This window comes from Rhinoderma darwinii, chromosome 12, assembly GCF_050947455.1.
Source record: "Rhinoderma darwinii isolate aRhiDar2 chromosome 12, aRhiDar2.hap1, whole genome shotgun sequence".
In the NCBI taxonomy this organism is placed as follows: domain Eukaryota; kingdom Metazoa; phylum Chordata; class Amphibia; order Anura; family Rhinodermatidae; genus Rhinoderma; species Rhinoderma darwinii.
This window is the reverse complement of record NC_134698.1, coordinates 14,019,503-14,032,750: the sequence shown is the minus strand read 5'-3', so window position 1 is coordinate 14,032,750 and position 13,248 is coordinate 14,019,503. Positions and strand designations below refer to the sequence as shown.

Below are 13,248 nucleotides of genomic sequence, written 5' to 3'. Positions count from 1 at the left end.
CATTCTAGCTGTTAATCTGCTGAGGTAATCGGGAGAAATTTCACCCCATGCTTCCAGAAGCCCCTCCCACAAGTTGGATTGGCTTGATGGGCACTTCTTGCGTACCCTACGGTCAAGCTGCTCCCACACCAGCTCTATGGGGTTGAGATCTGGTGACTGCGCTGGCCACTCCATTACAGATAGAATACCAGCTGCCTGCTTCTTCCCTAAATAGTTCTTGCATAATTTGGAGGTGTGCTTTGGGTCATTGTCCTGTTCTAGGATGAAATTGGCTCCAATCAAGCGCTGTCCACAGGGTATGGCATGGCGTTGCAAAATGGAGTGATAGCCTTCCTTATTCAAAATCCCTTTTACCTTGTACAAATCTCCCAATTTAGCAGCACCAAAGCAACCCCAGACCATCACATTACCTCCGCCATGCTTGACAGATGGCGTCAGGCACTCTTCCAGCATCTTTTCAGTTGTTCTGCGTCTCACAAATGTTCTTCTGTGTGATCCAAACACCTCAAACTTCGATTCGTCTGTCCATAACACTTTTTTCCAATCTTCCTCTGTCCAATGTCTGTGTGCTTTTGCCCATATTAATCTTTTCCTTTTATTAGCCAGTCTCAGATATGGCTTTTTCTTTGCCACTCTGCCCTGAAGGCCTGCATCCCGGAGTCGCCTCTTCACTGTAGATGTTGACACTGGCGTTTTGTGGGTACTATTTAATGTAGCTGCCAGTTGAGGACCTGTGAGGCGTCTATTTCTCAAACTAGAGACTCTAATGTACTTGTCTTGTTGCTCAATTGTGCAGCGGGGCCTCCCACTTCTCTTTCTACTCTGGTTAGAGCCTGTTTGTTCTGTCTTCTGAAGGGCGTAGTACACACCGTTGTAGGAAATCTTCAGTTTCTTGGCAATTTCTCGCATGGAATAGCCTTCATTTCTAAGAACAAGAATAGACTGTCGAGTTTCACATGAAAGCTCTCTTTTTGTAGCCATTTGGAGAGTTTAATCGAACCCACAAATGTAATGCTCCAGATTCTAAACTAGCTCAAATGAAGGTCAGTTTTATAGCTCCTCTAAACAGCAAAACTGTTTACAGCGGTGCTAACATAATTGCACAAGGGTTTTCAAGCAAGTGTTTTCTAATCATCCATTAGCCTTCTAACACAGTTAGCAAACACAATGTACCATTAGAACACTGGAGTGATGGTTGCTGGAAATGGGCCTATATACACCTATGTAGATATTGCATTAAAAACCAGACGTTTGCAGATAGAATAGTCATTTACCACATTAACAATGTATAGAGTGTATTTCTGATTAATTTAATGTAATCTTCATTGAAAAAAACTGTGCTTTTCTTTCAAAAATAAGGAAATTTCTAAGTGACCCTAAACTTTTGAACGGTAGTGTATATACACACAAAAGAAAGGCATATATATATATATATATATATATACACACACACATACATACATACATACATATAAACATACACATACATACATACACATTACAGTCCAAAATGTCACTCAAGTCATGATGTCACAATATCAGTGATTCCACACATGTCATGATGATGTCACAATATGAAGAGATGATAAAAGTTCCAGTTCCGGACACATCCGCTGAGGGTGATAGAATTTGTGGAGAGAGATTTTTGCTTTAGAATTGTGCAAAAATGTTAAATAAGAAGCGCAAACGTTGCTTTATTATAGAATCTGATACAGAGGACGGCGGCAGTGACGACCAGGTGAGTGGCGGCTTTACACAATGTTGTCTATGGCACATTAATATGGTGCATGTAATATAAAGCCGTATTACAGCCACACTCCTAGTATATACAGCCCATTCTCCAGAAAAATCACAGCAATATTCTAGTTTACAAGCTGTGACCGGGGTATAAACGCAGCAACACCAGTGCCAGCTCCATCCTTATACTAGTGCCAGACTGGGGTAACTTGGGGGAAGCAGGGGAAATTATTTAAAAGCCGCCCTTTTATCCAGGAGAATGAGAAGATGTTTTACTTCGTATTTCTATTTGTGATTGAAATTTATGGGATTATAAAGGTAAGATAGTAACTTTTTTTATTTTTTCCTTCATAGTTATTGGTCAAAAAAAAGTGGCGTGAGATTTTTGAGTCGGACACACAGGACAGCGGCAGTGATGAGAATCTACATCAGGTCGGCGGTCACTTCTCTACAGTATTTAGTTACACTTTTACATTGTTTCTTCTCCTTCATTTTAATTGTTTGGGTCTTATGTTTCGTTATTCCAGTCTCACCCGCCTATTCCAAGGTCTCCAAGTAGCCTTGAGGATGATGATGGTTTCTTTGGTCCTTCCCTGTTACATATAGAGTCAGGTATACAATAAAGATTTTTTTTCTTGATTAGGAAAACTGAATTACTGATAAGTATATGACGCTATTTTTTTGTATTTTCCAGAGCCCAATTCTCCATTCAGCTTTTTGCAGAAGGAGACAAGGTAGAGTATTTCTCTATAAACCATGTTATCTAGTTCATGTTATCTGGTCACTAGGTGGCAGTATAATTACTCTCAGATAAGCTTTTATGTGTGTTTCCATATTGTGTATGTTCTTAGAATATTTCCATTATTAATATGTGAACTTCTATTATGTTTTATTATCAGGAGACAGGAGCGTCCCATCAATAACTGTTTCCTGAGAGACCTGACTTCTCCCAGATCCAAATATGTGACCAATTTCCATCAGAACAAACAGGAGCTGACAAGACGTCTGTACGAGTTCTACAACCAGAGCGTCTTTGACAATCAGGTATACGGTCAGAAAACCTCCGTGTATCATAGATGTAAAGGTGTCTCTGTCATATTTCTAGATTTTCTCCTTCCTTCTTCTGTAGCTTCCTGAACACATGGACATCAGCTGGAATAAAAGGCTGAGAAAAACATGCGGTCGCACCGGCTTCCTTAATAACAATGGGGATCGCAGCGCCATTATCCAACTATCGGACAAAGTCTGCGATTCTGCAGGTCGGTGTCACATCATGGACCATTTCTAGATCTGCTGCTGTGAAATCTTCCAAGTGTCGTTAATACTGATTGTAATTATTTCCTCCTCTGTCTTCAGAACGAGTTAAAAACACATTGATCCATGAGATGTGTCACGCTGCCTGCTGGATCATCGATGGACGAGCGGAGGATTGCCATGGCCGGCTATGGAAGTTCTACTGTGAGGAGGCCAACCTGGCTCACCCTGAGCTGCCACCCATTACACAACACCATGATTATGAGATCCACTACCCGGTGGTCTATGAATGCTCAGGGTGCCAATTCAGGTAAGATGCCATCTGTTATAAAAGCCAACATTGTGTCAAGCAGAGAAAGACCGGACCTGAGGCTGGAGGGGTCATGTTCTAGTATTTCTGCCCTTTTTCTGTAATACTTGAGTATGTATAATGGGTTAGTTACCACCACTGCTTGCTTTACTGTTGTCTGGAGACTAGTCTCTACAGAAAGAATATAAGGGGGTTCCATCATTTATTCTGGATCTGTTTGGGTTTTTAGGATTTGTCTTTAATATAAGCTTTTTCTCCCCCTAGAGTTGGACGATGGACAGAGTCTCTTGACACCGAGAGGTTTTTGTGTGGCTCCTGTCACAACAAGATGGTCCTCGTGACCAAGAACTGAGAAGATCCATCAGTAGCCATCATGCTCCATCATCAGCCAGAATAAAAACCAGCAAAGATGGCAGCACATAGAAGAAGTCATCCAGAAGACCTGTGGAAAGTGACATCTCTATCTTCCACCACAATATGGTCATGTCATATATTTTGGGGCGGCACGGTGGCTCAGTGGTTAGCGCTGTTGCCATGCAGGATCGGGGTCTCGTATACAATCTGACCCAGGACAACATCTGCATGGAGTTTGTATGTTCTCCCCGTGTTTGCGTGGGTTTCCTCCGGGTACTCCGGTTTCCTCCCACACTTAAAAAAATATACTGATAGGTCAAGGATGATGATCCCTGTACAGCGCTAAACTATATGCTGGCGCTATAAAACCAACCACAGGATATAAATCCATCATTAAATAAAACATCTCTTATAAATGACAATTTTTGGTTGTAATGTTGTATGGCGTCAGTAATACAAGAAAATTCTGGACCATAGAATCGTGTGCTAAACTGGAAGAGTCAAAGAGGTTCTGCAGCAGCTGAGACGTGTAATATAACATTGTACGGAGCCACAACCGCTGCTGCTACATCTGCATATACACAAGGAGTTTGATGTCAGTCATTCAGACAACACCTAGAGACTATTACATAGGAACAGATTCTGCCCATTCCCTTCACCCTGGACAAGGAGCGCTCCTGCCGCTGATCTCCCTTGTAGCCGCCATCTTCCTCTGTTGGCAGAGATGGGTTCAGTACCAGGAAGCTGCATGTGGCACTATATGATGGGCACAGCGGCGCTGCTAGACTCTGGAAACATCTTGGACACAATGATGGTAAAGTAAGACATGAACATTAAGTAGCGCCAACATTTTTCCCGATAAACATGAGTCCCGCTGTTTACCAACCACAGAATAATTGGCTCCATCATAAGTATGTAAGGAAGCGGAGGTCCCGGGGCAAGATGGTGAAAGGACCAGGGATCTTTGGCGATATAGGGGGTCATATTTTAACCTTTCTACACCAGTTTTCTGGAGTAGCAAAGTCGCAAAACGGCTAAAAGTCTTTGTCTTTTTGGCCTATTTACACCGCTTTCATCGCTTTCGTAGAAAATGGGCGTGGCTTTCAAAAAGGGGCATGGTTACAGCGGCCTGACACATTTATTATAATTTACATCAGAAAACTGTCATAAAATTTAGTAAAATATATTCCAGGTTCTGGGTGGCGTAAATGTAACTCTATGAAGGGTGGTAAGATAGAGGCCCGTGCTAGGCCTCGTACCTTGTCCCCCCAATCAGACTACCCTCCCCCACGTCCTATTACATTCTTGATAGAAAAAATTAATAAAAGAAATTAAAAAATTATGCTCATCTTTTCGTTTCTCTTCTCCCCTCCGGCTCCCTCAGCATGACACGGCTCATACAATGTAATGACGCCGGGCGGTATCAGGATATTTTATGTGAAGCAGCACTGATGACCTTGAAGTGCTGTATCGAATATAGGGCCCTGGCGCTGCTCGGCATCAGGACTATGTATGTGTCACGCTGAAATGATGAAGAATCCCTGTAATGACGGGGAAGGGAGACAGACAGGTGAGCCCTAATCTACCCGCCACTCAGTCCCTGCCTACTTGCAACGGCCCGTCCTAGGCGATGGCGTACAACTGGGCGACGGTCCCTACGCTCAATAAGTGCACGACAGACAAACAGACATGGTTAGACAGAAGCTAAGGAAAATGGGGCAGTTGCCCACGGCAACACCGTGAGCAACAAGAGAAGTGAACGAGCCGAGTCAAACCAGGAGTGTACGAGGTACCAAACGCAGAGCAGGAGAGTAGTGAACGAGCCGGGTCAAACCAGGAGTGTACGAGGTACCAAACGCAGAGCAGGAGAGTAGTCAGTAAGCCAGGGTCAATATGAAGCAGGGACAAATAGTTCAAGCAGCAGCAGCACTGCCAGGAAACAGGAGAATCACAGGCAAAGGAGGAGCAGGAAGTGAAGGTATAAATAGACAGAGGGCGGGAGCTAGCTCCATCTGGCCAGGCTGTGATAGGCTCTCCCACTCCTCAGCCTCCCAGCCTGATTGGTAGGAGGGGTCACTCGATCAGACTTAGGAGCAGGTGCAGACTGACTAACCACGGGCATCGACACAGAAGCTGTGTCCGGCAGATCCTTTACATCCCCTTCATAGATGATGATCCATGTGCATAGGGAACACAAGGGCGCAAACCAGTGTCCCGATTGGGTCCCCAGTGTTGGAAGGGTGACGTAGGTCAAGGTCTAGTGCACTGGAATAATAGGGGGCCCACTATGTTCTCATTGGGTAATAAGCAAATTATCTTCTATTGAAATTCAAGACATCAATTCCCACCATTTAGTGGTTTTGGCCTCTTTCATTGGCCGTGCTTTTAGCTAATCAGTGACAGGTCGTCCCCGCGATTCTGTTTTGAACATTTATGAGCATTTTACAAGGTTCCATAAATATTTTACTTTAGATACAGGGCTCAGCAGACAGTGTTCCTATACTTGCCCTTCTCGGGTCCTGATGGGTCCTGACAACACAACGTTGTGCGCAGCGCATCCAAAAATGCAATAAAATTTTTTTTAACGGAAGCAAAGATAACTGATGTACATGGTTGTGAAAAATCTTCTGCAATCTCCTGAATAAATTAAAAACTCTTCTGTACAGAAATCTAAGAAATACAGAAAGGAATAGAATCCAGTGACAGAAACTCTTCTACCGATAGATGACAAGTTCTGGCCCGAGTTGATGATCTTTCAGCTGAATATAATAAAAATTACATCTGTTGTCAGTAAATGAACCTGGTTAAAAAAGTGGTTTACAGATAATGATTTTCATTTCCATAAATCAAATACGTATATTACAGAACATTGTGTCTCCGAATCTGTGACTAACAAAAATATCATTTTCTCCACATCGTTTAAGGCTTTTACTATTTTTCAGAGAAGAAAAGATTAAATAGGAATAAAATAATTTTTGATTTCTATGTAAATAAATGATAATCATTGTGTAATAAGAACAATTTTCTAATATACTTTGTGTTTCTATTTCTCACTGTTCTCAAAGTCTCAATAAAAGGAAAAACAATGTTGACATCCAGAAGCTGGAAATCTACACAGACCTAACACGGAACTTCTCATAGATCTGCTGTCAGGAACTTTACTCCCTGGACTTGAACTCTGGACTCTCCAGTTTCGCTTTGCAGCATTACAGCTCCGCTACAGAGATCCTTACTTGTCCTAGCTGTGTCCTCGCTGTGTTTGCTGCTTTTGGTAATTAGTTATGGATGGCACCTGCTATGTAGCCAATCCCAAAATTTGCTGCCCTATATACTCGAACAGCTTTGTATTTCCGGTGATTAATTATTATGGCTTGCCAGTAATCAAGCTTTGCCATGCTTATCACTATTGCTATCAGTGTACCGATCTTTGCGTAAGTTTGACCACAGCTGATCTTCCACTCCTATGTACCAAACTCTGCATAAAAATGATCACGGCTGTTCCTTACTCTTTATGGCATACCTCCCAACCGTCCCAGATTTAGCGGGACAGTCCCGGACTCCAGGCAGTGTCCTGCTGCGGCCGGGGGTATGTCCTGGTGTCCCCAGGACGCAGATACAGTAGAACCCAATGCTGAAGCAGGGAACCATCAGTTTCCTGATTCAGCATTAGTACAAAGCGATGAGTACTCGACGAGTACTCCCCTGGCACAGTGCTACTTAAAGCGCTGAGCCTGGTGAAGCCCTTGACATCATTGTCTATGTATGGACAGTGACGTCAGTAGCTTCTCCAGGAACGGAATCCCCTGCCACAGAGTTGACCCTCTGGCTGGGGATTCCGTTCCTAGAGGCAGCCGCTGACGTCACTGTCCATATATGGACAGTGAGTTCGGTGGCTCCTGCAGGAACAGAATCCCTGTCCAGAACTTGCCGACGCTAAGGCTGGGGATTCTGTTCCTGGAGAAGCTCCTGGCATTACTATCCATATATGGACAGTGACATCAGGGGCTTTACCTGGAGCAGAATCCCCAGATTGTGAATGCTCTGGCCCGGCTGAACCGGGTGTGTATGGGAGGGGATTGGGCGGGATTAGAGGCGTGGTTTAAATTGAAAAAAGTTGTCCCTCTTTACAGTAATTGAAAGTTAGGAGGCATGCTAGTCCTAGTATTATCCTCACATGTCACCATCTCCCGCTAACATTATATCATCCTTCCCTTCCAGGCACTTGAGCTATTGATGTCAAACAATTATAATATAGAGGAAGCATTGGATGATCTGCCAATATTTACATCAATCAGAAAAGGCTGGACAGTGGAGGAGAAGAAAATATTTGAAAAAGGAATAAAAAAGTATAAGAAGTTCCACCTAATCCAGTCAATGGTAAGGACTGTGAGGAGGGGGAGGGGCAGCGCTGAGAAATAAGTGTCTCTAAGGGTGTATTCCAAACCGTATCCAAAAACCGTATGCGTTTTTACTGCGATTTGGTGCGTTTTTCAAAGCGGTTTTTACTTTACCTTCAGGGCGATTTGTTATTTATCTATTTATATATTTAATTATCTGTGTTATAATTTAAATAATAAAGCTGTGGCCACTCCCACATTTTCTATATACGTTGTCATGTGTTTTATTTAGGACATAAGCTTGGTACAGATAGCGACTGGTAGGTTTTATTCATTTTATCCTGTAATTCCGGCCATTTCCTTTTATATTCCCAGGTCCTCTTTCTTTTTATTCGGTGAGCGGCTTCAGAGCTGTAATCATGTAGTAAACCTGACATTGTAACTTCTACTGGAGGCTTCAGATCTGTATGATGTCCATAATTCCTATGCAGGGGAAGATGATGAGAGCAGTAGTACCAGCCATGTGTAGTAATGACTCCAGACATGGTGTAGTCAGGGGGGTAAATAGATTTAGATGTTATTTTATTTATTTAGCAGCAAAAAAATATAAAGAATTTACTGATACAAATGATAATTTCTTCTTTTACAGAATTAGGAGAAATTCCACAAAAAATAATATTTATAAAGCTTTGGTCACCAGGTCACCAAATACCGGATGCCAAATGTAAGTATCTAAATTTGCAGTCAGATGTAACATTTAGATGTAGAAGAGCTGATGTTCACAGGTATAGCAGAGTTCATTTTATCAGATACAGAAGAGCGGAGTTTGTCATTTGTTTTTTAAATGACTCTTATAAACCCACTAAATTATCTTTACTCTATGACCAGGGGTGTAACTAGGAAACACTGGGCCCCATTGCAAACATTTGACTACCCCCCCTCCCCTGGGTGCAACACAACCCCCCACTTGTAGATAGAGCTTCCCTTTAGATTCCGGCCCACAGCTCCCCCTATAGATAGTACCATACAGCCCCCCCTGTAGATAGCGCCATACACAGCCCCCTGTATATAGCACCATACAGCCCCCTGTAGATAGCGCCATACAGCCCCCTCCCTGTATAAAGCGCCATACAGCCCCCCCTGTAGATAGAGCCATACAGCCCCCCCTGTAGATAGCTTCATACAGCCCCCTCCCGGTGTATAGCACCATTCAGCCACCCTGTATATAGCGTCATACAGCCCCCCTGTAGATAGAGCCATACAGCCCCCCCTGTAGATAGCGTCATACAGCCCCCTCCCGGTGTATAGCACCACTCAGCCCCCCCTGTATATAGCGTCATACAGCCCCCCTGTAGATAGCCCCCTCCCTGTATATAGCGTCATACAGTCCCCTGTAGATAGTGCCATACAGCCCCCTCCCTGTATATAGCACCATACAGCCCCCTGTATATAGCACCATACAGCTCCCCTGTATATAGCACCATACAGCCCCCTGTAGACAACCCCATACAGCCCCCCTGTAGATAACGCCATACAGCCCCCCTGTAGATAACGCCATACAGAGTCCCCCCTGTAGACAACCCCATACAGCCCCCCTGTAGATAACGCCATACAGCCCCCCTGTAGATAACGCCGTACAGCCCCCTGTAGATAACGCCATACAGCCCCCCTGTAGATAACGCCGTACAGCACCCACCCTGGAGATAACGCCATACAGCCCCAACCCCCCCCCCCAAAAAAAACCCGGCCTGTAGCCTATCGTTTGTCCCACAAAAGACATATATCCCCTATTAACAGGATAGGGGATACATGTGTGATCGCACCAACCGAACCAAAGGTCCCCCGAAGTTGTACATTAGAAATCTCGGACTACCGGGGTCTGCATCCAGCAGCTCAATAAAAATGAAAGGAGCGCCGGCCACTCAAGCGCAGAAGCGCGACCGGCGCTCCATTTATTTCTACGGAGCTGCCAGACACAGACCCCGGTAAGCAGAGGCTGGGCAAATGGAAAAGGAAGGGAATTGTGGCTGGCATAGGGGAATTAAAGCAGGCATGGAGGACTTAGTGCCTGACATGGGGGCACTTTGGCTGGCATAGGGGCATTGAAGGTTTTGTGGCTGGTATGGAAGTATTGTGTCTGGCATAGGGGGCATTATGGCAATTATGGGAGCATTGGGGCTGGAATAAGGGACACCGTGGCTGTCGTAGGCACAATCTGTGACTGGCATTGGAGGTATGTGGGGTAAAAGCAAAGAGCCAAAGATGCCTGGTAAGTAGAGATGCATCACAGCAGGTAGAAGCCTTCATGCCGGTATGGACCAGGTGGAAAAGACGAGGACGATGAATGACTACAATCAGAGAAGACGTCACCTTTGAGTCTTTGGATGATTGTTGATTATTCTGAATGCGGCTGATCAGTCCTATACAATATTTACCTGTCTGGTGTATGGTGGTAATAATTGGTCATATTATGGGGGTATTATTTATATTTAGAGGTGTGCTATATGTACGTATGATGAGGTCAATTATTTGGGGGGAAAAATAAACTGGTCACGGGTTGATGGTGAAAAATGTTGCACCCCCGTCCCTCCCCCACTTCCCTGTAAACCAGTTCCCCCGGTGTTTTCAGAGTCCAGTAGCGCCTCGTCTGTCATTATAGTTTATAGGGATTGTAATACAAGTTTCTTAGACACAGAGTAATATCGCGTTTCCTCCCATGACTCCATATTGTTGCATTGCTAGGGAAATGGGCCATTCTGGAGTGTGGGAAAGCTGGGTGGCAGACATTTTCTGGGAATAAACTGATATAATTATGGGAAGGCTGAACACAATTCCTACAAGTTTACAGATGAGCGGCTCAGATTTTAACGATTACTGACGATATTACTGATGAAGAACGAAATAAACTTTCCCAGCGACGCTTCTTATAATGAGAAGTTTGATATAATTTCCGGTCTCCACTCCGGGTGTCCCAGGTAGACACATAAGCTGATTACATTCTAGATTTATATACACAGCGGATGATGGGAAAGTTGTCATTTATTTATTACCCAAAAACTATATGAGATCAAAACTGCCTAACAGTAAAACTGTCCTTGTTGCCTATAGCAACCAATCAGAGCTCAGCTTTCATTTCTTAATCTGCTGAGGAAAAATGAAAGCTGAGCTCTGATTGGTTTCTGCTATCCAGTGAGCATATACGTTTTTATTTTATAAAAACATGGACCACTGAAAATGTATAGAAACGTGTACCATTTTCTGTTTACGTGTGTTTTTTATAGCGTGTACGTTTAGCGTATACTCATACAACGGTTTATGTTTCTGTCCGTTGTTTACCTAAAAAATTTACACTTTTTATTTTTAAAGGGAACACTGATATAAACCCCCCCAAAAAAACAGATAGATTTACTGTATGTAAACGGATAGAAATGTATAGCATTACGCTTGCATACGTCGCCCATTGAGATCAATGCTTAAAAAAAGTTACGTCGCGTCTACCTTCTTTTGAAGTACAGGATACCGCAGCAGACTACGCCTTTCAGTGCTTTCGAAAAACAGTATCCCAACGTAAACCATGACAAACATAGACGAAACTGATGTTATTTTGGTCTAGATTTGACCCATTATAGTCTCTGTATACGCCGAGCTACACGTTTCAATACTTTTTTAGTGTTTAAAAACGTAAAGGAACAGGCGCAATAATGTGCGTATCAGGGGACTACCAGAAAATACAGAGGGAAATAATATCCGGGCCCTGGTGACGGAAATGTTCAATGGCATTTTGGGGGAGCCCCTGGACAATCATATTGAACTGGACAGAGTACACAGAGCATTGGGGCCGGTGTCACAAGATCCGGGGAGACCTCGAGATATTGTCTGCAGAATCCATTATTTTACCGTTAAGGACACCTTAATGCGCAAAATGCGCAACTTGGGTCATGTGAAGTTTCGAGGTGCTGAGATTCACATTCTGCCTGATCTATCGGCTCGTACATTGCATATGAGACATGTACTACGTCCGTTGCTGGACATAATCAGAGATGCTGAAGCGACATATATGTGGGGATTTCCGCTTCACCTTATTGTCAGAAAGCAGGGCTCGATGATTACCATTCACACCCTGCAAGATTTGCCCGCGCTTTTTGTTTTTCTGTATATCCCACCGACCGCCGTTCCGGACTGGATTTCTGCATCCCTGAATTACCGGCCATCTCGACGTGGAAGGAATCGCCCGATGGATCCACCTCAACCCGGACCGCAACGCATCAGACCGGCGAGGCAACTCCAGCCATAAATGGGACTCAACATTAATAGCAAGTGTTATTTGGGGCTCGTGGTCAGATCTCTAGATGGCTCCGAAACATATGTACACATGTATTGCTGAATGTTGTCATGCAGTTCTTCGATATCAGATTCCTGAGTAGGTTATATGTGTAGTTCCAGCAAGAGGCTGAGATTTGGTGTAATGTTGCGCTGGTATTGTTTAGTGGCTATGAGAGTAATAATAGATGGATCTTTTGATAGCAGAAGGGTGATTAATTGCCCGTAGACCATAATTTAGACTGGCTTCATCTGACAAGAATGCTTAAACCTACTGTTATGAAGGGGATATAGCTATAAGTTATTTCCTACTGTTATGAAGGGGATATAGCTATAAGTTATTTCAGTATGTACATATGAAGCGGGGACCATGGATACCTCAGCAATATGGAAGAATGCGCTAGTACGAAGCGGCTTGTTTATATCTTCGATATTGCTGAAATGACGACAGGCCTATCACAGACCATCTCTGACAGCTTTTTGACTGGGACATAGGGGCTACTGCTAAGATGACTCTGGTGACATATACGGTACCTAGACTATTTTGTGTAGACTAGGGAGCACGGGAAACTGACTGGGGTGGAATTTAGGACCTGACTTTCTTCTGCAGATGATGGGACAGCAGTGGGGGTTTGGGGAGTGTGGAGGTTAGCGGAGGTGGCCTGACGGGCAGTGGGCTTTATGGGGAAGAAATGGCCCCGTATGTATACTGACCAGTTCTCATCGCTTGACCGGAAATGGTTGGGGTCATCTCTTGAATGTCGGTTACCCCCATAGGGGACTTACGGTATGGGGTAGACTATGCATCTGTTGACATAGGATCCTGCCATGGCTTCGCTTACAGGTGTTAGTTAGTTGCATTTAGGTTGACCTCCTAGGGGGGTTTTATCTGTTACTTGTTGTACTTTCAACAAATTACACGGGAGGTGGTCTCCA

General features: G+C 44.0%; 1 protein-coding gene across 1 annotated transcript; it reads left to right on the top strand.

Moving 5' to 3' along the window:
- The first annotated feature begins 1,666 nt into the window (after positions 1-1,666).
- LOC142664401 (germ cell nuclear acidic protein-like) lies at positions 1,667-3,653 on the top strand. Its single transcript, XM_075843472.1, has 8 exons — positions 1,667-1,738; positions 1,993-2,055; positions 2,265-2,349; positions 2,432-2,471; positions 2,637-2,781; positions 2,867-2,996; positions 3,094-3,301; positions 3,566-3,653. The coding sequence occupies exons 1-8, from the start codon at positions 1,667-1,669 to the stop codon at positions 3,651-3,653; spliced, it is 831 nt and encodes a 276-aa protein (XP_075699587.1).
- The last annotated feature ends 9,595 nt before the right edge of the window (positions 3,654-13,248 follow it).

What these genes read in the sequence shown, in the direction of transcription:
- LOC142664401 (XM_075843472.1), top strand. Translation starts at nt 1,667, where the DNA reads ATGTTAAATAAGAAGCGCAAACGTTGCTTTATTATAGAATCTGATACA. An exon ending in AAATTTATGGGATTATAAAG is followed by an intron (nt 2,056 to 2,264) that starts GTAAGATAGTAA and finishes TCGTTATTCCAG; the next exon opens with TCTCACCCGCCTATTCCAAG. An exon ending in CCTGTTACATATAGAGTCAG is followed by an intron (nt 2,350 to 2,431) that starts GTATACAATAAA and finishes TGTATTTTCCAG; the next exon opens with AGCCCAATTCTCCATTCAGC.